Source organism: Ahaetulla prasina, chromosome 4, assembly GCF_028640845.1.
Source record: "Ahaetulla prasina isolate Xishuangbanna chromosome 4, ASM2864084v1, whole genome shotgun sequence".
Lineage (NCBI taxonomy): Eukaryota > Metazoa > Chordata > Lepidosauria > Squamata > Colubridae > Ahaetulla > Ahaetulla prasina.
The window spans coordinates 53756921-53782376 of NC_080542.1; the positions used below are offsets into that span (position 1 = coordinate 53756921).

Consider the following 25456-nt stretch of genomic DNA (forward strand, 5'->3'; position numbering starts at 1 on the left):
CTGCAAGAAGAAATTAGCTAAAAGTTCCTCTAAGACAATGTGCAGGGTAGATAACAGTTATCAGAAACATTTAGTTGCAGTCACTGCTGCACAAGGAAGGCACACCAGTTATTGAAAACAAAGTTTCACATTTTTGCCGCACACAAATTTGCATCTTTGGATCATTTTCCTCAATAAATAAGAAGTCTAATATTTTGACTCACTTGTTTAATTGGGTTCTCTATCTAATTTTAAAACTTGTGTAGAAAACAGATGTGTTAGCTCATATTTATGCAGGAATATTGAAAATTCAAACTTTTAAGCATCACTGCAAATCACTAAGGTAGTTGGTTGCCTTCCTTTACTCAGGACTTACTTTATAGCAATATCTCAGCTTGGAGGTGGTGGTCCAACCTGAAGGACAAGTGCCAGTGTGGCTGGGTGTAGGATGTGGTGAAGGAAGTTCAGGATTTACTGGTGTTCCCAGATTCTGCCTGCAGATATACTTGGCCTTGAATGTGGTGCAGTTCTTTACTTCCCACAGGCCCATGGCACTTCCTGTGGCCAAAGCAACACAGCCACCTTTGTTATAACCTAATAAGAAAAAAAGGAAACATACAAGAGAAAAAGTTTAAGCTAATATTTTCTTTCTGACTCACAATACCACAAGATTGCTACCATCACAAAAGCTGACCTTTCTCCTTCCTTGAATCACAAAATACCATTCTGATCCTCTCAAATGTGTATTCAAGCTGAAATGTTATTGTCATATTGATTGCAAACTTTTTATAGGAAGATGGCTAGAGACCGTAGTTAATATCATACATCTGATGAATGTTATATATGGTGGATACTGGTGAAATATACAGTTTTTTCTTTTATTTTTTTCATTCCAGGTGCTCCGTGTTCCTTTGACTCAATTTCCATAGTATTATTTTGAAAGAGAGATGATTTACTATTATTATTGTTGTTATCAAATTTACATGCTACCCATTTCACAATTCAGAGACTCTGAACAGCTTATAGCAAGATAAAACACATAAATATCTGAAACTTATAAATCTAAAAATAGATTAAAGTTACAAAAACTAAAACAAACTTTTTTTAAAAAAGGGGGGGGCTGGAGGGAGAAGTGAGGGTGTCTTCTCTGTTAGTGCACTAACTAACTCCAGCCAACAGCTTCTCCTTCAGAACTCCATGCCAGCCAGCATAGTCACGTTTTAAGACTGTTTCTGAAGGCTAAAAAAAAAAAAAAAAGGGTGGATCTTACTTTTGTGGCAAGATGTTCCAAAGGGTGGGGACCATGGCTCTTTTCCTGGATCCCAGCAGTCAAAATTCCTTGGCTGATTGGATCTGCAGTAGGGCCCTTCTGCCAATACGAGCAGAGCAAACCAATCCCATTGGGGAAAGATAGTTCTGCAGCTATCCTAAATTCATACCACAAAGGACTTTAAAGGTGATAACCAATATCTTGGATTGCACCAGAAGTGGATAGGCAGCCAGTGCAGTTTGCATAACAGTAGTGTTACATGTGTCACCTTAGGGGCCTCCAGAACTGTCTGTGCCGCTCCATCCTGGACCAACTGTAGCTTCCAAATAGACTTCAAGAGTATCCCCATGTACCGCGCACTGCAGTAATCCAAGCGGGAGATGACCAGGGCAAGAGTGACTGAACACAGAGTCTCACAATGAAGAAAAGGGCACAACTGACACACGACACAAAGTTGTGGGAGGGCTCTCCGATCCAGAAGTACTAACTGCTCTTTGAGCAGGAAATATGGGCCTAGGAAAACCCCCAAGTTGCATACCAAGACTGCCTAGGGTAATGCCACCCTATCCTAACACTACCAACAATGCTGCTACCCTTCAAAAAGACCTTGACTTTGTGTCAGAATGGTCAAAAAATTGGCAACTCTAAATCTCAACCAACAAATGCTCTGTCTTACACATTGGCAAAAAGAATCAGAACACAAAATACAAGCTAAGTGGACATGACCTTGTAGATGACCCTCACTCTGTCAAGGACCTTGGAGTACTCATATCAAATGATCTAAGTGCCAAAGCCCACTGTAACAACATCGCCAAAAAGGCATTAAGAGTTGTAAACCTAATCTTGCGTAGCTTCTTCTCCAGTAAGATTACACTACTAACCAGAGCATACAAAACATTTGCTAGACCAATTCTCGAATACAGCTCATCTGTCTGGAACCCACAGTGCATATCAGACATTAATACAATTGAGCATGTCCAGAAATATTTCATAAGAAGGGTCCTCTACTCCTCTGCTCGCAACAAAATACCTTATGCCACCAGACTTGAAATTCTGGGTTTAGAAAATTTAGAACTACGCCACCTGAGCATAGCTCATAAAATCATCTGCTACAGGGTCCTTTCTGTCAATGACTACTTCAACTTCAACCACAACAATACATGAGCACACAATAGATTAAAACTTAACGTGAATCACTCCTATCTCGATTGCAGAAAATATGACTTCAGTAACAGAGTTGTTAATGCCTGGAATGCACTACCAGACTCCGTAGTCTCGTCCCAAAATCCCCAAAACTTTATCCTAAAACTGTCTACTGTTAACCTCACCCCATTCCTAAGAGGTCTGTAAGGGGCGTGCATAAGAGCACCAGCATGCCTACCGTTCCTGTCCTAATGTTCCCTTTAGTTGTATTCATTTTATGTATTAAATTCATGCTTATACTTTTATATATTATTTAATATGTATTCAACAAAATAAATAAAATAAATAAATAAATAAATATCCAGAACTAAAGATGATAAACTTCTGGGTCCCAAGACTTTGTATACCCCTGGCCACTCTGTCTTACAGAAGGTTCAATTGAACCCTCTTGTCCCTCATAAGGCTTCCACAGCCTCCAGGCACCACAAAAGGACAACCACACCCTCACTTGTGTCACCAGGGATGGATATATAAAGTTGAATATTATCAGCATACTAATGATATTTCAACCTATGGTGTTGGATTATCTCACCCAGAAGTTAAAAAGGAGGGAGTACCGAACCCTGAGGCACCACAAAAAAAGAGCTGCCGTGGGCTCGATCTCTTGCCCCCATTAGCATCAATTGGAACCAGCCACAGAGAAAGGGACTAAACCAGTGCAACACTGCACCACCCAGTCCTAAATTCCGCAGCAAGTACAAAAGGATGCTATGGTGGATGATATCATCGATATCATAACAACCATTTTTCTAAAGACATTGATGCATGCAGATAATGAAATCCTGAACATTTTTGCTATCAGGTACAGGTATTTTTGCTCTCTGAGGTGATAATAACCTAAGAAGGAGATGTCACTAATCATGCAACATATTATATAACCCCAAGAAAGCCTAAGAATTTCCCCGTTAGAGAAGATGTTTCATAGGGAAGATTTTGAAATAATATAACCAGAACTATGCACAGAATTTCAAATGGAGCTATATTGTAATTCAATAAGATACTGACTCTTAAAATAGTAGATAGTATTCATTTCTTAATCATCCATAGAATAGAATAGAATAGAATAGAATAGAATAGAATAGAATAGAATAGAATAGAATAGAATAGAATAGAATAGAATAGAATTCTTTATTGGCCAAGTGTGATTGGACACACAAGGAATTTGTATCGGTGCATACACTCTCGGAGTACATAAAAGAAAAGATACGTTCATCAAGAATCATAAGGTACAACACTTAATGATAGTCATAGGGAAACAGTCAATATAAATCTTAAGGATACCAGCAACAAGGTTACAGTCATATAGTCATAAGTGGGAGGAGATGGGTGATAGGAACGATAAGAAGATTAATAGTAATGCAGACTTAGTAACTAGTTTGACAGTGTTGAGGGAATTATTTGTTTAGCAGAATGATGGCGTTCAGGGAAAAAATGAACATTTTCATTACTGATTCACACAAAATTAATGTTTAATAAAGCAAACCACAAGATTTTTTTCTAAAAGGCCACTGTATATTGATATACCACATCAATATAAATACAAAATCAGAGTGTGTTTTTTTCTTATATTCAATACTTATAACAAAGTATATAAGAGTGTATATACTTATGCTCATGATTTGGAACATGATATAAACTTTTACCAGGTTGGTTGCGGTTCCAATGCGTGTAAGTGACTTCATCTCCACTCAACCAATGGAAAGAACCAGTTTCATTTATGTCTTGTAATGCAGTCCAAAAATATTCATCCTCCCAGCCATAGATGAGGCTGCTCACATAGGCCTGTTCAAACCTGGTCCAAGAAAAAAGGAACAAATCCATCATTTCCTCATCTTTTCCTCCAACCCTAATCTTTCCCCAGACATTCTGCCATTTTGTTACTATCTCTGGCATCCAAGTAGCACATACTCCTTCCCAAGGCAACCAAGAAGACAATGGGAAAGTACTTTACACCGGAGCATTCAGAAGCCAATCTCACCAATACCTGAATATTTTTTTAAAAATGCCACAATACAAAAGCTTCTCTTGGTGACTTATGGCGCGATACATACCTGTTGGTGATGGTAACCAAGGCAGAGCCAAAATCCATGCACATTTTCCGAGCTTCACTGTATATCACATGGTCGTCCCCCAGCCAATAACAGGATGGACTGTGCCATTTCCAACCCTGAGCAGAACAGAACAAGATTGTCTTCAAATTGACATGTATTAATTAGTCTGCATCAACAATTACATTATTATTATTTTTTGACAAAATAATGATTAAAAATATTCCAAGAATTTTTAACTTAATGAAATGCTAAATTACCTTATTAAAAACAGAGTGAATATTATTGTAGAAGGGCTCCAAAGAGATATTTTTATCTTGTTGTCTATCTGGAGTAAAGCTACCAGATCTGGGCTGCAAAAATCTAGACAGCGATGAGATGAGAGGTTGATTGTTTTCTTTATCTCGTTCCTGCTATTTTTGTGGTAAATATTTTGCAGCCCAGATCTGGTAATTCTTAGCATATTGTCAAGCTCAGTCACAAAGTTAGAATGGATGGCACAAACAGACTCCAGCAACCTACAATAGCTGAAAATATTATGCAGATAATTTTTGTCCTTCTTAGTCCTTCAAGCCATAATTGATGGTAACAATGGAAATATTACTATCTGCCAACAAGAGAGTGCCAGGAAAGAATTAAAAAGAACAATTGAAGAAGTACAAATGACAGTGCTCCTTCTGTGCTGCTGGTCTCCATTATTCATCACTGCCTAGTAAACCTGTCACAGGATAAGCAAAGAATATAGGGGAACATGGGAACTGTTAAGTTTATAGTCAATTTACATAAACAAATATGTTTATAACCATCATCATAATTTCTTATAAGATTTGTAAAGCAGGCCACAATTTGCAAAATATAGCATTTTCTACATGCTAATTAATCCCTGTAACTTGAATGCATAACTGGAACAATCATTATATTAATAGCAAAATAAAAATATTATAATACTAAAATAAAAAATTAAGGTTGTATTCCACCAAGAGTTTTCCAAGTGAAGTAGGCAGGCATAAAACAAAAGCTCTGGGAAAGGGATGCCCTTACAATGTCAGATCTTCTCAGTATTTACACAATGCCTTTCTTTGGTCTAAGCCAGGGGTGTTAAACTCGATTTCATTGAGGGTTGCATCAGGGTTGTGTTTGACCTTGGGAGGGGCTGAGTGGGCGTGGCCAGGGCAGGCATGGCCAGCTTGACATCACTCATGTTGGGGGCTCCTGTGGTGGCCCGAACGCTCTACCAGAGAAAATGGGCTCCCGAGCTCCATTTTCAGCTGTGATGGTTTCCTGCAACCCTCTGCCAGGGAAAATGGAGAATGGGGCCCTCCCGAGCTCCATTTTCACTGGCAGAGGCACCATGGGCCAATCCTTTACTGTTTCCAGGGCAGGCCCATGGGTCAGATCTAAGCACCCTGCAGGCTGGATCCAGCCCTTAGGCCTTGAGTTTGACATCTTTGATTTAAGCAATGCCATTCCCACCTGATTGCCCTTAAACACCTTCTCTAATTTTTCCTTCCTGTACCCCCTCAGCCTACATATCTCAGATACATATTTTCTGGTTGTATGGAACTGAGCATTTTATTTATATTTTAGAAACTGTGAGGTTCAGCATATGGAATTATTTAAGGAGGCTAAAAGGGGCACAGTTTCTTTTCATGTCTTGGCAGCCTTCCACAGAACCATATACTATAAACTGCACCAATAATTCAAAATACGCTTCACCTCAAATTCTTCCTCTCAATTTCAATTATGAGATGGGAGCATGGTGGGCAGAAATACACACAGGCCAATGCAGCTGCTCCAGCTCAGGATGGAAATCAAAAACTGGATGTATCCTTAATTCATGGAGCAGCTAAAAATGAAAGGCTATAGGACTGATGTGTACAAGAACAGGATATAGTCCAATAAACTTAGCATCCAGTTTGATGGCTAATAGCCTTTTTAAAATCATCACAGTTCCATTCAGCAGAAAAGATTTGCCAGAAAGAAAAGAATTCACAGTAGAGGAGGCAGTTCTTAAAATCTAGAGTAGATTATATAAGAACAACTCTGGACACAAAATCAAAAGTAACTGTCTTTACCAGGTTCCCTTCCCTTCCCTTCCCTATTGGTTTTGCAAATGTGTGCACACTGCGCAAAGCCTTCTACACATGTGCAAAGCCTTCTGCGCATATGCAGGGGCTGAAAATCATCAGAAAAAACATCATGCCGCATGGGTGGATGGGGCTTCATGCAGTCGGCCCTACCGTATCACACGATCTGGAAAGAACCAGCTGAATTTCACCCTGGTCTTTACAACAAAGGCAAGATATTTGAATAGAAGCTGAAGACTTCCCGAGAATCTGAACCTCACTGACAGGAATCATCTTCTTGGTTAGATGGTGAGTAAAATCATTAAGGCAGCTAAATTAGCAACAATTTCATGTTAAAAGAGAAAATTGTGGTGAAGCACATCAGCCTTACTCTACTGGGGCTATTCAAATTATTCTATTATTTCTCTGGATTTTATTTTTCAACTAAAAGCCAAAACAATCAAAATGCTTTGCTTTTTGCTTCTGCAAAAACCAATGCCAATCTAAAACAGTTCAGGAGAACTTCTGAGTTCAAATTAAAACTCATTTTACATGTCATGTCCGCCATTTATAAAAAGTTAAAATTTGGATGAGTGAGAGAGCTATCCTTTAAACTTCCATTAGCCATAGTCATGACCTTATATGAACTGTTTTGCAGACCATATTTTTAAAAATTGTTTAACTGGAAAATCAGTGAGCCAGGTTTACATTTGTCAGTCTTTTTTGATAAAATGAGATGAAATTGCTTTTAATTCTGTATAAATGAGATTAAGCAACCTTAAACCAGAGATCACATTTTTGGAAAGGGAAATGAGGATCAAAGTGTTGGAAAGTAACACTGGAATGGGCATAATCAAAATTTTCTTTTTCTTTTGTCAGGACTGACAGGAGAGCAAATGTACTTTTGCATCTCGACAAAGGAAAATCATTCTGATTTGTGATGAAGAAAATGGGTACAAGCCTTCTTCTGAAAACTGCCTCTCCTGCTCCCTACCAAAAGGGAGTGAGTTTTTTATCCTGATCTCCGAGGACACTCTGGGAGCTTCAAAATGAGGGAGTGAGAAGGCGACAGACTAATGATTGTGATGTAAGTTAATCAAGATCTTATATAACTTAGACCAATGTTTCTCAAGCTTGACAACTTTTATGATATGTGGATTGGGGAATTTTGAAGTTAAAATCCACATATATTAGGCTGACAAGTTTGAAAAACACTAGACAATAGTAGTAGACAACAACAGTAACCCAAAAAAGTCCCTTAAATATTTCAAAGTTTGTTAGACTTTTATATGTTGTGTATCTGACAAATCTTATTTAAATGAATAATAGTTAATATCTCATAATTTAGTCCAAACGAAAAAATTGCAAAAGATATTACATATCTAAATATTTTCTCATCTGCATTTTGTTAAAAAAAATACAACTCTATTCTTGCTATTCTAGTTTTTTTACTGAAAATGTTAACATCCTTGATTTTTTCTCCAAGTTATAACATTATGCAAAAATATTAACAAAAATGGATAAGAATCATACTGCACATTCTTTCAAAGGTATCATTTAAGAGCACTGTTAGTTTTCCTTATAATTATCTGATCTGATAGCCCTAAAAGATCTTAATGAAAATGTTATGAACATTTAAAACTATTTATTTTATGTGTCACATAACAATAACTTTCCCTCTCTCCAGTAATGGACTCCTCTTACCTTCACTACCGATTCGGAACTGGGACCGCACATGCGCATGCTTGCTTCACTCACACACAATGCTTCTGCGCATGTGCAGAATCTTCTGCACATCCGCAGAGCATCTGTGATGACATCAGGGCAGGTGGCCGGAGCCTCCTGCCGTCACCATTACCGGTTCGCCTGAACCAGGGCGAACTGGTAGAAACCCACCACTGCCTCTCTCCCTATATACACAAATACAAACAATTAGTAATTTCTTATTATTTACTATGCTATTTATTTCTTCTTTTGAAGGTAACCACAGAATTCGCTACTATCCGGAGTTGTTTTTCCTAGGGATCCTACCAGAGAAAATTAGTAAAGATAATATTTATCTGATTATACATATAATTACAGCAACAAGAATAGTTTTTGCGCAAAATTGGAAAGCAGAGAGAACACCCCTAGAAGGAGAAATTATTAGAAAAGTTTTAGATTGTGCAGAAATGAATAGACTAACTTTGATAATTAAAGAAAGAGAGGATTCAAAATATTTTAAGATATGGGATAAATTTTATTATTGGTTAGAAGAAAGATATAGATAAGTAATGGATAATTATGTAAGAAAATGTTAATAATGTATTTGTGGAAAAATGGTAATAATTTAAATTGAAGTGAAGAAAGAAGAAACAGCAAAATAATGGAGCCAGGAAGAAAACACCGAGATGTCACACAGAAGGAATTGTTGATGCTTTAAATGTATGTTTGTCTATAAAATTAAAAAAAACTTTATTTAAAAAAAAGGAATTTGCTACTATCAATGCAGAGAATAAATGAGAATAAATAAAAGCAGTTTACCAGTCAATCACTTGAGAGGTAAACAAACAAAAAGATAAGTAGTAAAATGACATGCAAGCTTGCAGGCTTGAGAAAGAAACTTCAGGTGTCTTATCACATTTATACCACATATATTCATAAGTCCCCAATTCCATATCACATCTCCAACATTTTTTACTAATTTTTTTAGCCATTTGTGACAATCTTACTGGAGTCAAATACCATTTCCAAACAACTTTGTAATTATGCTCTTTAATCCTTATAGATAAAGTTTTGGCAACAATTGGAGAAAATGATATTTGAAATGGTGGGGAAAGTAATAATATTGAGAGAGAGTATTCACTCCACTGAATACAACAAAATACCTTATGCCACCAGACTTGAAATCCTGGGTTTAGAAAATTTAGAACTCCGCCGCCTTCGACATGACCTGAATTTAACTCATAGAATCATCCATTACAATGTCCTTCCTGTTGAAGACTACTTCAGCTTCAATTGCAACAATACATAAGCACACAATAGATTTAAACTTAATGTGAACCGCTCCAATCTTGATTGCAGAAAATATGACTTCAGTTACAGAGTTATTAATACTTGGAACACACTACCTGACTCTGTGGTCTCTTCCCAAAATCTCCAAAGCTTTAACCGAAAACTGTCTACTATTGACCTCACCTCATTCCTAAGAGGTCTGTAAGGGGCGTGCATAAGAGCACAAGCGTGCCTACCGTTCCTGTCCTATTGTTTCCTTTCATTATATCCAATTTATATAGTTATTACATACTTATGCTTATATATATGCTTATATATTGTATAGTTATTTCATGCTTATGCTTATATATACTGTTGTGACAAATAAAAATAAATAAATAAATAAGTAAAGTTACAATGGCATTGAAAAAGGAAACTTACAATCCATGTTCAAAGTCACAGCAGTTGCATTGCCTCTGGACACTCATTTGATCAATATTTAGGTGCATGGCAACCTACACTTATAACTGCAGGTGCACTGCAACTCTACCACTACCTGTCTCTCTCCCACCCACCCCCAATCTATGCTCTTTTGGCCACCTTCCACAACAGCACATGCAATGGAAGTGCCAGGCCCGGGACTGGAGTGAAAGGCCTTTAGCAGTGTCAGTCAATTGACACTGAAAAATGCTGCCTCTAACCCAACACCACAGCCAGCCACCTGTGCACAAAGCCCCATTGCTCTGCACTCCACAAGCCTGCTGCATCGAGCTTGACTTTCCCTTTTTCTTCTTTGCTGATAAGGAGGGCTGGCTTATCCCTACTGTACTTGAGGCAGATGCTGGCTGCATTAGGCCTTCTTCCCGCGGATGCTTGCACCATTCTCCAAATCACGGGTACCATTCAATCGCCAAATCATGTGCCCCATTCCATCTACCAGCAGTAGTCCTCAACTTACAACCACAACGGAGTGATCTTTCTTGCTACAGTTGTTAAGTGCTCTGCACTCTTAAGTTAAATAAGTAACATGGTTGTTATGTGAATGTTGCTTCCCCACTGACATTACTTGTCAAAAGGTCACAAAAGGTGATCACATGACCCTAGGACATTGCAGCTGACATAAATATGAGTCAGTTGCAAAGTATCTGAAGTTTGATCACGTGACCATGGGGGTGTCACAACAGTTGTGAAAAACAGTCATAAGTCACTTTTTCCAGTGTCTTACCTGTAGCTTCGAATGGTCACTCAATGAATGTAAGCCAAGGGCAACTATACTTGTATACATGATCTTTTATGGTATGGCAAGGGATGGAAATGCCCATATTTGTCCATGAAATCCAACAATTCAAATCTTGCTCTGAAATAGGCTTTTTTAAGAAATTGTATCAATCTCATTGACAGGTCATTTTTTTCTTTGGAAAGTGTTTTTATTCTTAGCCAACCAATTTAAAATTCTATTTTTATCAATAATTCTGTGTCAGTTTGGGCACTGATATCTAAAATTCTCTATTTAAAAATGTCCTTTGCCTGGGATGCAGTTGAGAATGAATATTGGGTGGAAACCGATGCTGTAAAATAATTTTGATAAATTGCTTACCCAGCAGGTGTGCTGAACCACACTAAATAGAAAGCATGCTTGCTGTTTTCTGAAGGGGAAAAAGGCTTTCACATTCTTCATGTTTGCTTTTCTACATTCAGTTTTCATATAACTAACTTTTTAATCAGGATTTGCAAACTTTTCATCATTAGTCACTCCTGCATCAGAGACTTCAGCCAACTGGAAAGGAAGAGCTCTAGGTCTTGGTTTTCATACATGAATCTTCAGAACAGTTCTGTACAAGCTTTGAGCCACAAAATGCAGCTTCTGGGTCGCCTCCTTTTGCCTTTGACCCTGCACCTAGATAGGTATGTGTACATGTATATATATATACGTAGCAAAATAATGTCTTACCTTTCTGCAGCCATGGTCCTCCTCTTTCCCCTGACTTACTCGACCTCGTTTCTTACAGACAGAAGGCAAGGTCTGATTGCAAGGACTGTCGTTCCATCTTCCTTCCTGGATGGAAGCATAGAAATTTCAACTTAGTAAAAGCTACTTTCACAGTTGGGTCTAGTTTCTAAATATTCTAAACAGTAATACTGTATCTTACCAGCTTCCTGTGTCAACTATATATTTATAACTTAAACAGTTTTGCAAAGCCTTTATTGTATGAAATTTTCTAATCTAATACTAGCTTAATCTTCATGGTATCTTTTGTCTTTTGTATGAGATCATCAATTTGTATTTTTGTCCAAAATCCCCATTTGCAATGCTGATCTGTTTAGCAATGCCTGGGCATATTTCTGCAAATTCTACAAACTGCAGAAATCAGTTTTTAAAACAAGTAAACCAACTTTCCTTCTACGTAAAATCTCCTAGATATCATAAACCAAAATGTTTGCAATCTAAAGGAATACTATAGGCAATATGAAAACAGCGGTTATAAATGTTTTAAAAGGGTTATTTAATCCTGTTATACAGCTATTGGCAAAACCTCAAAAGGCTTCAAAAAGTAAATGTTTCAAGTTTATCAATATATGTGGATGATCCAACTATAAAAAACAAATTGGAATGGATTCCTACAAAGCTTTGTCCGCTTCAGTTGTCTATGAAGAAAATAAATAGGTCTTAGATTACATACCGTATATACTCGAATATAAGCCGATCCGAGTATAAGCCGAGGTCCCCAATTTTACCCCAAAAACTGGGGTAAACTGGGGACTCAAGTATAAGCCGAGGGTGGGAAATGAGGCACCTACCGGTTGGAGAAACCCTCCCTCCCTCAGCTGAGAAGGCTGGCGGCTCCCCCGCCCCGCCCTCTCACTGCACCGGCAGGGCTTCCCCGCGCCGTCCGGTAAAATGTGAAAAAAAGAAAAAAAAAAACAAAACTCGAGTATAAGCCGTATATACTCGAGTATAAGCCGAGGGGCTTAAAAAAAAAAAAAAACTCGAGTATAAGCCGTATAGACCCGAGTATAAGCCGAGGGGACGTTTTTCAGCACAAAAAACGTGCTGAAAAACTCGGCTTATACTCGAGTATATACGGTAATTGTTTTTGGCAAAGTTGGATAAGTCATTTCCAAATTTCTTTACAATCAAATCTGTTTTAAAGAAAAAAAGAGTTTAAAGTCTACAGATCCCTTAAGAATCCAAAATCACAAGTCATTAATGAGGAGTTATTCACCTACAAGTACATGGTATTATTTTGACTTTTGGATACGGGGTACGAAGAGTCCTATGTATGCTAAAATTATATATTTCTCTTATGATAGAAAGATTTCCAAAATTTTACTCATACCGGCCCCCAGATAGTCACACAATCTTCAAGGCTATCTCGGAAATTGTTGGGCTCAAAAGGATGCCAGAATGTAAATTGCACTGGTGTTCCGTCTGACCACTCAAAATTCATCTGCAGTCGAAGATCATTCAGACCAATCCAAAGTTCTTCAACATCTGGCACAACAGGGAACAAGAGAAGAGAGTTTATATAAGCCTCCTTGTGTATATCTTAGTAATGTACTTCTTTCTATTCACTACATCAGACAATGCATAACTTCTGCCTTTCTAATTTACTTGCCCTCTACTTGCCTAAAAATTTAGCAAAATGCTGCTAAATTCATGAAAGCTTCCATGAAAACAAGGAATTTAGAATTTGGATATGGCACCCAGAAAAGTTGTAACTTCCTCTGCTGTGGTTTATCTTCACCCTTATTCCCAAACTACTGTAGTTCAATTTCAGCATTGCCTTTATCCTCTCTAATCCATGTTCTTTTCAGGAAGATTTCTCACAAACATACAACACAGCAATTCATTTTAAAGTTCAGTCAGTATCAACAAAAAAAACAAATTTAGATTTTTAGAAAAACTGATTTAATCCTTGAGGGGAATAGCCTCATAATTGACCCAAAAATCAGCAATCAGCTAAATGAAGCACAGAGGTAATCATTTTGATTGTCAAAATGACAATTCAAGGCTACATCCCAGCCAATCAACATTTTTAATTGAATTAAGACTTATTGGGAACAAGAAGGATCTATTTTCTTTTAGCTTAATTCAGTATTCTGTCAGTCAAACTTGGTTCTTCTTAAAATGCTAAGCAGAATCAAATCTGGTTATTATTTGGACATGTAACATGAGGAAATATCAGGGCTAGGCTAGCCTAGAAATCTTAAAAACATGGAAGGCAATGGCAAACAATTTCCATATTGTTGCAAAGAAAATTGTATTTATGAAGTTTGACTTGGATGTATCACCATTTTAAAGCCACTGGCCACAGAGCAAACTAATTGGATAAGCATCTAAATCTAAGTCACATCTTATTTTCTGTAAACTCTAAAATAAAAATTATCTAGCCATTTTGTAATATGATTACCGGGAGATAGAGAGATTGTACATAGGTGCCACTTTTGTACTAAAAACACACTCTAATGGTGATGTGATCACCAATCTTCTAGCGTTCTCTTTTTGACTGCCACCATGGCAATCATTTTATAAATGAGATTACCTACTGCATAGCTACTGCTTAAGAAGAATGCTTGGGATACTAATTTGAATATCTGTGTATACTTCAAGCTATAAGGGTCCAGAGGGCATGATAAAATCAATTATTCTTTACCTTGCTTGATTTGCTTGGTGACAAACTCCAGTTCAGAAAGGGTATGGATGCTCACCAGATCCCCTTCACTGCGCAAGCACGTCTTTTTGGCATCTACCCAACTCTTCTTTTCACTTATCAAACGATAGCAGTTAGATTGGAATGGCTGCCAGCTGGGATCACAATCAATCTTCACTTCAGATTCTACTGGGATTATAGTACATACATTTAAGAGAATCAGAGCACCATAGGACATATTTGTGAGACTACAGCCATGATCTATAACGCAGAAAACAGAGTACTATAAACCTAGCACAGAGCTTTGCTTGCTGCCATATAAACCACCCTACTAATTCTTTTATTAATATTTGTGATTAAAGAATTCAAACTAAAGGCCTCATGCATAGTTTCTTTTCAAACAGAATGCAAATATTTATTCCCTTCTTATTCTTTACATTGGTGCCCTAAGTGCCTGGCTTTCAGGCTCTGAAAGTCTTTTGCCTGTGTACTTCCTTCTAAATCTAAACCATTCAATATATCCCTCTGCCCAAACCCTCAAAATAACAATAAAATAAATATTAAAATCATCTAACACAGAGGGCTTCAAATTTGGCAGCTTTAAGACTTGTGGACTTCAACTCCCAGAATTCTCCAGCCAGCTATGCTTGGAGACCCCTGATCTAACAAATAAAAGTCTGGTGAAAAGATCTTACAGATTTTCTAAACATTAGGGAAAAGTTAGGGAAATACAATCCAGAGCCTAGAAACAACACAAGGGCCTTTTTTATGTATTAGAAAGTGAGCTTTCCTGCTGATTGAAAGAAATGGACAAATTTATCATGGAAAAGACAGGACTTATCCATCAAGTCCCTTGTTCAAATTTATTATGTCAAGTAGTGGGTTCCACTTACCTTCGCTACCGGTTCGGAATCGGGAGCACGTGCATGTGTGTGCATGCGTGCTTGCTTCACTTGCGCTTCTGTCTGGGCGAGTGGGCGGAGCCTCCTGCTACCGCCACTACTGGTTCGCCCAAACCAGGGCGAACCGGTTAGAAACCGACAACTGGTCCTTACACAAAGACCACTACCTTGGTGCTAGCTTGCTGCTGAGTGTGAGGCTTAAGCTGTATCAAAGCAATGCAGCAAGAAAATGGCACTTTCCATTGAAAAGCTAAAGAAGATTTCCTACATCAGTGCTTCATATTGCAGAGATCTATCATCTATGTAACATTGGCAGCTGGCTGGGCTCCTAACTGTTCTTTGCAAAATCAACCCCTCTATTTAGGCTGCTAGAAAGAATACAACCATGCACTGCAAGCTTTTTGCCCGTAGGGCAGGAGAGCATCAACCTCATGGGAAATTTCTCTAAGATCTAAAGGTAAGCTTGATATAACTTTTCCATTTATGGCTTACACGGTTTCTTATGAAGTCCTATAAAATAACAGATGGAAGATGGTAGGGACTGGCAATTGCTGCAACCACAAAGTGAACACACCTATAAGAAGATGCTACTGTGTAATGTAATGCCTGTCCAGTGCTCTGCCTCAAAAGCAAAACTTTTAATGTCAGGAAACCATAGCAATTGGCTTAGAATCATAACTCTGGAAAGACATTTAAGAGGTCATGCAATCCAATCTGTATTCAGGGCCCAATTTTGTATCTTTGGCTATCTAGCCTCTCTGTGAAGACCAATGTGAAAAATCAAGCCTCAGGCCAGGAAAGAATCTGGCAGCAAATGCAGCTGAGAAGAATCTTGTGAAAAGAGCTGGGAACCCAGCACTGAATTTATTTCTTCACAGGCTGGCAAGGTCTGATTTTGTATGCAGAACAGGTTTGCGAAAGGCGCTTTGCCTGGGTGTGATGCCAGGGTACTAAATGGTGGTTGTTGATTTGTTGATTTCATTTTTCCTCTGCTCCTACAACAGGAGGAGGTATCTGCCACTCTTGTTATGAGGACAGGAACTCCATTGGCATTTTTCCAAGGCACAGTAAGAGAAATTTGCAGCTGCTACCTGCAAATCCAGTGAAAATCAAAGTGCATTCAACAAACCTACCCATTCAATGGGAATGCAAATCTATCTAAAAAGAGGTTACCACAATCCTTCAGATCACTTCTTTATTTACTTATAGCATCTCCAGTTTATCTGGACTTATTTTCAATTTGTTCCTTTTGGTACAATCATTTATTGAACTTGGATAGCATTCAAGAGTACAAATTCTTCTGCTGAATTGGACAAGGAGCAATTAAACTGGCCATCTCAGTATTTATTTTATTATTATTATTTTGATATACTGAGAATATCCCACTCTGAAAGGATTACTAGGTCCTTTTGGAGTGGGATATATGACTTAACCCTTCTTGATGGCTTTCTTCAGTAGATCCCTATTGTAGCTTCTTACAAGCTAAAGAGGAATATATTTTTCTGGCAAATAAGTACTGGCCTCTAGCTGGTCTCATTCTGGCCAATTTACTCAGGTAAGAAGGTCAAGGCTAGGAACATAGCTTGTGGACTCATTTAATCCTGTCACACAAAAGGCCTAGGATAATATACAATACATTTCCACATTTACCACACAATTTCTCCAGTACCAAGGCCCTGTGTGAGATTTTCTGCAAGGATCTATATTATGGACATTTTATATTCTGCAGTATTGTTATTGTTTATGTTTAAACTAAAACATTCAAATTGTTTGGGTTTTTTGCATTTTCCAAATTACGCACCTGTGAAGTAGGTATCAGAAGTGGCATTTGGTTTCTTCTTACAGATATATGGCAAAGCAATGCTGCAATCCCGATTCTGCCATCCTCCTGAGGACTCTGTCCGTATCACCCCACAATTTTCTTCATTAGGATTATCAGGTTGATCTATAAGAGAAGAAGAAACCCTACCTCTGCAACAACCAATCTTCAAACAAAAAAAAAAATCATAATCCAAGAATGTTTTCAGTATTAAGGATTCAATCTTGGATCGACTCTGAATTTCAAGGATTGACAAAACATTCTTTTCTGATTTTGTTATCAGAGGTGAAAAAAATATACATTGTACTGATGAAGATGAGGCTGCATATGGGAAGTTAAAGCAATTTCTGTGCAATGCTGCAAAATAACTGAATAAACCAATCGCAGAAAAGTAAAGATCTGTATATCCTCAAAAATATCATTATTTTAAAATGTAATACTAAGTTTTAAGATTAGCTACACTTATTTCAAATAGTTTCCATTCCTTGAAAAGGATGGATTTTTAAAAATGTATTACTATTATCGTATTACTTTAAATTGTACATTAAAGCCAAGCAGTAAAAGGACAGGGTACCGTATATACTCGAATATAAGCCGATCCGAGTATAAGCCGAGGTCCCCAATTTTACCCCAAAAACTGGGGTAAACTGGGGACTCGAGTATAAGCCGAGGGTGGGAAATGAGGCACCTACCGGTTGGGGAAACCCTCCCTCCCTCAGCTGAGAAGGCTGGCGGCTCCCCCGCCCCGCCCTCTCACTGCACCGGCAGGGCTTCCGTCCGGTAAAATGTGAAAAAAAGAAAAAAAAACAACTCGAGTATAAGCCGTATATACTCGAGTATAAGCCGAGGGGCTTAAAAAAAAAAAAACTCGAGTATAAGCCGTATAGACCCGAGTATAAGCCGAGGGGACGTTTTTCAGCACAAAAAATGTGCTGAAAAACTCGGCTTATACTCGAGTATATACGGTATATTTGACCCAATGTTTGCTAACCATATCAAATTTGGACTGTAAAAATTCAAATACGTTCCTTTCACTACCACCTAGGAGCACGAGGCCTTCCTCAACACCATTTTTGCTGGCAGAGGCACTGTGGGCTGGTCCTTTGCTGTTTCCAGGGTAGCTCCGCAGGCCAGATCTAAGCACCCCATGGGCCGAATCCGGCCCCTGGCCCTTGAGTTTGACACCCCTGCCCTAGATGGTGTGAAAGGAACATATTTGAATTTTTACAGTCCAATGTGATATTTTGTATTATCACAGAGAATGTTTTAAATTTTGCCTGGCTCTTCATTTTACATACACACACACACACACAGAGGGAATACATATTTATATAATAGGAATCTATACAGTTAGTAAGCAAGATCTGTTTATATTCTATATAAAATATGTGTTATTTTTATTTGTATAATCTCATTCAGTTTTCAGTCTCTGTGTCCAACTTACCATTTTCCCAATTGAGGAACTTCAAGGGGGAATTGTCAGACCACTGCCAGCCCCCATTGAGGTCCAAATCATTAAGCCCAATCCACAGTGTGGAACCATATCCTGTCAGTAGTCCTGGCAGAGTCAGAGAAAAATAGAAAGTCACAGGAATAGATCCCCTATCGTAAGTCATACTAAGCCATAATGGCACCTAACAACATACTTTTCTCCACATTCTTCTTAAACCATGGTGACAGTCAATTACACATTACGCACACGCCATCCATTTGCACCGGACAGCTTTCTTTGACAATATTCATATTGCATATTCAAATATTTTATATATAGGTAAAAAAGTAAAGATAAAGGTAAAGTTCCCCTTGTACATATGTGCTCATCTCAGTTTCAAAACCGAAGAGCCAGTGCTTTCCGAAGACATCTCGGTGGTCATGTGGCCATCATGACTAAATGCCAAAGGCGCGCAGAACGCTGTTACCTTCCCATCAAAGGTGGTTCCTATTTTTCTACTTGGATTTTTTATGTGATTTCGAACTGCTAGGTTGGCAGAAGCTGGGACAAGTAAAGGGAGCTCACCCCGATATGCGGCACTAGGGATTTGAAACGCTGAACTGCCGACCTTTCAATCGACAAGCTCAGTGTCTTAGCCACTGAGCCACTGCATCCCTTATATAGAGGTATGTGTGTGTGTGTGTGTGTGTGTGTGTGTACTGTGCGTGCACATGCGCCCCTTCTGTCCGGGCGGGTGGGCAGAGCCTCCTGCTGCTGCTACCAGTTCGCCTGATCCAGGGCAATATGTATGTATGTATGCATATGTATATGTGTGTATATGTGTGTGTGTGTTTGTATGTGTGTGTGTGTGTGTATAATATGTGTGTAGATAGATAGATAGATAGATACATACATACATGCATATACATATACACATATACATTCATATATACATACTGATACTTTCTTTGTATTAATATTCATTTTATCAAAATACTGAAGAATACCCAACAAACACTATTGGAAGGCTTATTGTTAGTCTATAAAAGTGAAAGAATGGTAAACGTGTCAGTCTGCAGAGCAAAACATTTTTCCATCCCTTTTACTAGGAGAACCTGTTTCAAGTACATATTTCCAATGCTTACCATTGATGTAGGTCTGCTCATGAATCGCAGTGATGCTAAGCAAGCTGGCTCCCTGCTGCTCACAGCTCTTTCCAGCCTCCTGCCAAGACAGAGTGGACTGGAAGTTGAACTGATAGCAGCTATTGGTGAGTTGGTCTCTGTCCCAGAATGTATCACAGTCATTGCCTACAAAAAGGAAGAGACTCCAAGTTAACACAATACGTCCTCACCTTGGTTAGCAAATGGGTTCAAAAAAAGTTATGCATTTTTGGAAATTCATTCTACAGCTTTCTAAGTTGCGTGATCATGACTGCCTAGGGAATAATCATGTGAAAAAAAGAAAAGAAGAATATGCAAGTCAGAATTGTTGGATTCAGAAGACTATAATGTACAATGCGTAAACGTATGTGTACTTTTCATAAAGATTGCAGCAACTGCATAGAAAGATACATTTCTTGAATGCTGAATTTGATATTAAGCTTTCACGGTTACTGTAAGACATATAGCCCTAGTTTAGCAATCCTAATTTGTATCAGAATTTCTGTCGTTAAGCTTAGGGAAAACTTCAGGGGCCTGCACTGCTTAGCAACTGTTTTGGTAATCCTGGTTACAGTCATTAAACAAGAGCTGGTGCCATTTTTAGTTGAGAACCACATGCTTATCCCGGCCTGCACGAATTACTGTCTCTGTCCCGCTGCATTCTTCTCAGCCAGGCCCAATGAGCATCCTTCTACAGACAGGCTCTGCCCTCTTACAATGCTCCACTCCAATCAAAATTTTGGCACTTGACAACTGGCATGTATCTATGACAGTTGCAATGTCTCAGGACCATATGATCACCATTTGTAACTTTGACTCTGTCAAAAGTCTATGGGGGGAGCCAGATTTGCTTAAAAACTGCATGATTCACTTAACAACTGTGAGAAAAAGGTTATTAAACGGGGTGCAATTCGCTTAACAACTGTCTTGCTTTAGCAACGGAAATTTGGGGCTGAACGGTGGTTAATCTGTATATGCATATGCATTTGTATCCCTATCCAGTGCCTATATAAACACCACTTTTCTATGTGTTCCATGGCAAAAGTACTCAAAGTCTGGCTGTACTGCTAAATCTGTATTTCACTGTTCTGGTTACTAAGGGGAAGGATCATATAATGCAGGAAAAGAAAGTAAGTACTAGATAAAACTGCATACATATAATTTGAGCCTAGTTACAAAGTAGCAACTAAAGGCAGGAAGTATAGGAAAGCAATATAGGTGCTTTAAGACGAGCAATATCTATAAAGCAAAATCTATAAAGATTTTTTAGTAGCAGAATTATTCAGGAAATCACAGCCCTAAGCCTTAGGAGCTTAGCCGTGAAAAGGAGAAACAATAAACTCTTGTGGAATCTAGCAAAAAAAGAGAACCCATTTAACTGCACATAGTCACCACTTCATTCTCATGAATAAATTGAAAAGTATTAGCCTAGGGTGTCATATTCTATACAACTGGAAGCAGCTTACTCTTAATGGGGCAGAATCCCCATCTCTCATCTTTGCCATAATCCTGTGTGGTGGCACACCAGAGATGACCATCTCCACGTCCCATACTTGTACAATCATGAAACCACTGATGATCATACTTGAAGGGGATGGTGCAGGGCCTTCCATGAGAGTTGCCTTGAATAGTGTAAATTTCTGGAAAAGAGAGAAATCATATTTGTCCAGTTAGAAAAAAGAAATGTTTATAATTTTGAACAAAAGGTTTGGCAATCAACACTTTGTAATCCAGTTTAAGATTCTATAATTCCTTTATGGGTAGCCATAATCAGCCTTGCTGCCTAATTTCAAATTGATCCAACACATAATTAATGCAATGATAATAATGCTTGGACAATGAAAGTTTAATGCTGCCTATCACCATCTTGCTCTACTTTCACGATGCAAAGGCACCTAGCTGGTTGACTACTGGAAGTAAAAATGCTAAATTACATAACTTGGACTCATAAGCATGTATTATTATTAGCCTGCACTCATTAAGAGTCAATAATATCTGTTAATGATATATTTTGCTTATAATTTTAACAAAAACATCTAAAAGATATTAAATTTGGATAGCGCAGAATCTTCTAATGTGGGTTTACCAGAGTACGGCCGAGAGCACAAATCTTCATCATGGCCATAGATCTTCCACTGTCCTCCACGAGCATGGTCACCTCTCTCAGCTGGTGTCATTGACCAGTTCCCCAACCTTGAGCTCAAATACTGGGAAAGCTGGTCCCCTAGACTCCGACAGTTCCATCGCATGTTGACAGATTCACGGTCACATTCATAAGTGGCCAAGGCGTGGGTAGTGGCACTGCTGTTTGCAGACTTCCAGGAGACTCCCAAGCACTGCGTGTTTCCAATGTTGAAAAGCCGATTCCTGGAAACCCATTTCCACTTCTGAGCAGGAAGACTTGCATTACAGATCTTAGAAATCTTCACCAAAGTGTCCTTTGTTTCCAAGCAGCTCTGCAGACCAGTGTTATGGATGAGAAATATCCCAGAGTCTGAGAAAATACAAATAAACAACAACAAATATTACTATCGCTACTGAAGGTTCAAATACAGAAAACCATTCAGTATCAACTACCTGACTCATATCCCAAAATACCTCACAAATGAAGCCATCAAAATCTGGCCTTGGCACTGAGTCAGAAGCAGACAATAAATATGGCAAAAAACTATTAGTAAATTAATATGGAATAGGAAAAGATCCAGAGTGAAAGCAAATGTGTACAAGATACCAAAGAGAGACCTGGTCTTTGGCTCTTCCAAATTTAAGACTATATCATAAAGCAAGCCACCTAACACAGATAACAGAACGGATAAAACCCCTGAATAGTTGAATGTCAGTTTTGGAGAGGGCCGATTTAGAATTTCATTGATGCTTATGGTACAGAGTCACAAAGGACATATTATAAACAAAGTTTGATAAGCATATGGAATATAGGTAGTCCTCAACTTTCAAACACAATTGAGCCCAAAATTTCTGCTGTTAAGTAAGACATTTGTTAAGTGAGTTTTGCTCCATTTTATGACTTTTCTTGCCATTGTTGTTAAGTGAATCACTGCAGTTGCTAAGTTAGTAATACAACAAGTGAATCTTGTTTTCCCCATTGACTTTGCTTATCAGAAGGTTGCAAAAGGTGATCACCTGACTCTGGGACACTGAAATATGAGTCAGTTGCCAAGCATTTGAATTTTGATCACGTGACCATGGGGACGCTGAAACAATCATAAGTGTGGGAATCGGTAAAATAATCACCTTTTTCTGTGCCGACAGTTCTATCCTTGAACTGTCACTAAATGAACTGTTGTAAATCAAGAACTACCTGTACTCAACAATTTCATCCCTCACTTCTCTCTCAAATCTTTTTCATGTTGGAGATAACAGAAACAAAAATATACCGTATTTTTCAGAGTATAAGACGCTCCAGAGTATAAGTATTAGTTTTTACTGAAGAAAACAAGAAAATAAATCTGCCTCTGCCTACCAGCATCCATCAATATTCATCTGGCTAGTGTCCTTGCAGCAAACAGCAAACAGCCTGGTCAGCTTCAGCACATTATTGCAGCCTGATTCAGCACGAGCAGCTGATTGGCGGTTGGATCGGCCTCTCAGAATACTGCCAATCAACTTTTCCAGGCTGCAGGGATCGCCAGAGCCCATTGCTGCCTCTGCATGTCACATTTTTGGCCTCTGCACATCGCGTTTTCAGCTCTGCACACTCCATTTTAAACTAGTTCCAGGCTCCCGGGATTGCCACAGCACATTGCTGGCAATCACTGTCTCCGCGCATTGCGTTTTCGGCCTCCACACGTTGCATTTTTGCACTCCATGCACCACGTTTTTGGCCTCCGTGCATTGCATTATCGGCCGGTTCCAGGCAGCGGGGATCAGCAGCGGCAATCCCTGCTGCCTGGAAGAAGCTGAAAATGCGATGCACGGAGGCAGCGATGTACTGTGGCAAGACCCGCAGCCTGGAACGGATCTAAAATGGAGCATGTGGAAGCTGAAAATGTAACACTCGGAGGCCGAAAGCAGACAAAGAATGAGGGCCAGCGGATGAGCGGGGCTTTGACAACATTCAGTGTATAAGACGCACAGACATTTCCATCCACTTTGGGGGGAGTGCATCTTATACTCCAAAAAATAAGGTAATTATATACACAAATATTGTTTACTCAGATTCAACAAGCAAATAAAAAACAGCAAGAACTGTTTAGTGAAAAGTGGGATATATCACGGTTGATGTATTTACAAATAACAACAAGGATAAAATCAGATCTCAAAAAGGAAACAGTTATATTACGAAAAAGTGTGAAATTCATACAAAATCAGCAATAATAACTAGGATACTTATATATCAACTCTTACCTAAATACGATGGGGAAACAGAACACACAAGCATTGGAAAATGGATAAAAATTTTCAATGACGATATTACCATATAATAATGGAAATTATAATTGTATAATATAATTATATTATTATATTATTATAATTTTTATAGAATAATCTATAAAAGTCACACCAAGCCATAATTTCAAGGAAAATAATATAAAATGTTTTGTAGATGTTTCAACCAAAAACCGTATAATTCATCTTCACCTGGTGCTGACCAATTCTTTTATCTTTCTTGCTCTTTTCTCCACGATTTCTGCTGTTATTACAAGGTCCTTCATTTTATTTTATTTTTCTTTCACCCCCCTCCTTTATCCAAGCTATATTCTTATATTTCTTTGAGTTATCTACATATCCGCTGATTTTCTTGCCTATGGCTGTTACTTGCTGATTTATAATTTCCAGTGTTTCCTTGATCTTCCTTGTTTCTAGGTTTTATTTCTTGATTGGGCATTCTTTGGTGTTCTTGATCTTCAGCTTTTCATTTGTTCTAACTTGCTTGCATCTGATCTTAGCACACTGATCTTATTTTCTAATCTGATCTTCCATTTTGGATTTTTTTTTCTTGTTTAATGATTTTGCATCCAAGAGCTTCTGTTATAACTGCAGCTATGCAGTTAGTTTGTTAGTTCTGTCAGCTAGTTCTTTGAAATGGTGCATATATTTCATACTATAGTACTGGCATCTTTTTAGCTATGTTTTTCAATACAACATGATTCAATGCAGGCAACCTTATTCTGTTGTTTTTGTGCTGTTCTAGATGCTCAGTTATTCTTTTTTTCAGTTGCAGGACTTTGTTCTTTCTGAGGAGGAAGTATAGAGATGGTGCCCAGTTTGGGAATGAAACTGATCCAATAGTAATGCTGGCTTCCTGAGGTCCTGACTCCCTCTGATTTGTCTCTACTATCTGAGCTACTTTTGGCTTTGATTTCTTTGCTCCTGCAGTTCTTCCAATTCTATTTCTGGGGATTTTTTGTTTCATATATATCTCAACATTGATCTGCTGGCCTATGTTCTGCTTCTGGATGATGTTCTTTTCAAACTGGTGTTTTCTTTTCAGATATCCACTTCGCATTGGACTTGGTATCTAATAGCAAATAATTATTTCTTTGTTTTCAATCTCTGTATATTAGCAACAGGTAAGCTATTTTTTGGACCATAAGAAAAGCTGAGCATCAAAGAATTGAGGCCTTTGAACTCTGGTGCTGGAGAAGACTCCTGCGAGTCCCTCGGACTACAAGGCGAACAAACAAGTCAGTCCTAGAAGAGATCAACCCTGACTGCTCTTTAGAAGGCCAGATCCTGAAGATGAAACCGAAATACTTTGGCCACCTAATGAGAAAGAAGGACTCACTGGAGAAGAGCCTAATGCTGAGAAAGATTGAGAGAAAAAGAAGAAAGGGACGACAGAGAATGAGGTGGCTGGATGGAGTCACTGAAGCAGTAGGCGTGAACTTAAATAGACTCCAGAGGATGGTAGAGGACAGGAAGGCCTGAAGGAACGTGGGGCTGGAAATCTCTGCCATAGGGGGTGGCACATGCAATGTGCAACTTTGC

At 38.5% G+C, this 25456-nt stretch overlaps 1 protein-coding gene across 2 annotated transcripts in view; it reads right to left on the minus strand.

The window, feature by feature from the left end:
• The window catches only part of MRC2 (mannose receptor C type 2), a 74709-nt gene that overhangs the window by 27749 nt on the left and 21504 nt on the right, over window positions 1-25456 (minus strand). The window contains exons 2-12 of one of the 2 annotated variants that reach the window (XM_058179550.1): window positions 21594-22001; window positions 20974-21147; window positions 19490-19654; window positions 18357-18470; window positions 16895-17038; window positions 14195-14380; window positions 12878-13032; window positions 11491-11595; window positions 4504-4619; window positions 4096-4244; window positions 356-573 (exon numbers count right to left, since the gene is read on the minus strand). In XM_058179550.1, coding sequence (XP_058035533.1) covers window positions 356-573; window positions 4096-4244; window positions 4504-4619; window positions 11491-11595; window positions 12878-13032; window positions 14195-14380; window positions 16895-17038; window positions 18357-18470; window positions 19490-19654; window positions 20974-21147; window positions 21594-22001 — 1934 coding nt within the window. The remainder of the gene's footprint in view (window positions 1-355; window positions 574-4095; window positions 4245-4503; window positions 4620-11490; window positions 11596-12877; window positions 13033-14194; window positions 14381-16894; window positions 17039-18356; window positions 18471-19489; window positions 19655-20973; window positions 21148-21593; window positions 22002-25456) is intronic. The other variant, XM_058179551.1, reaches the window with a different exon arrangement.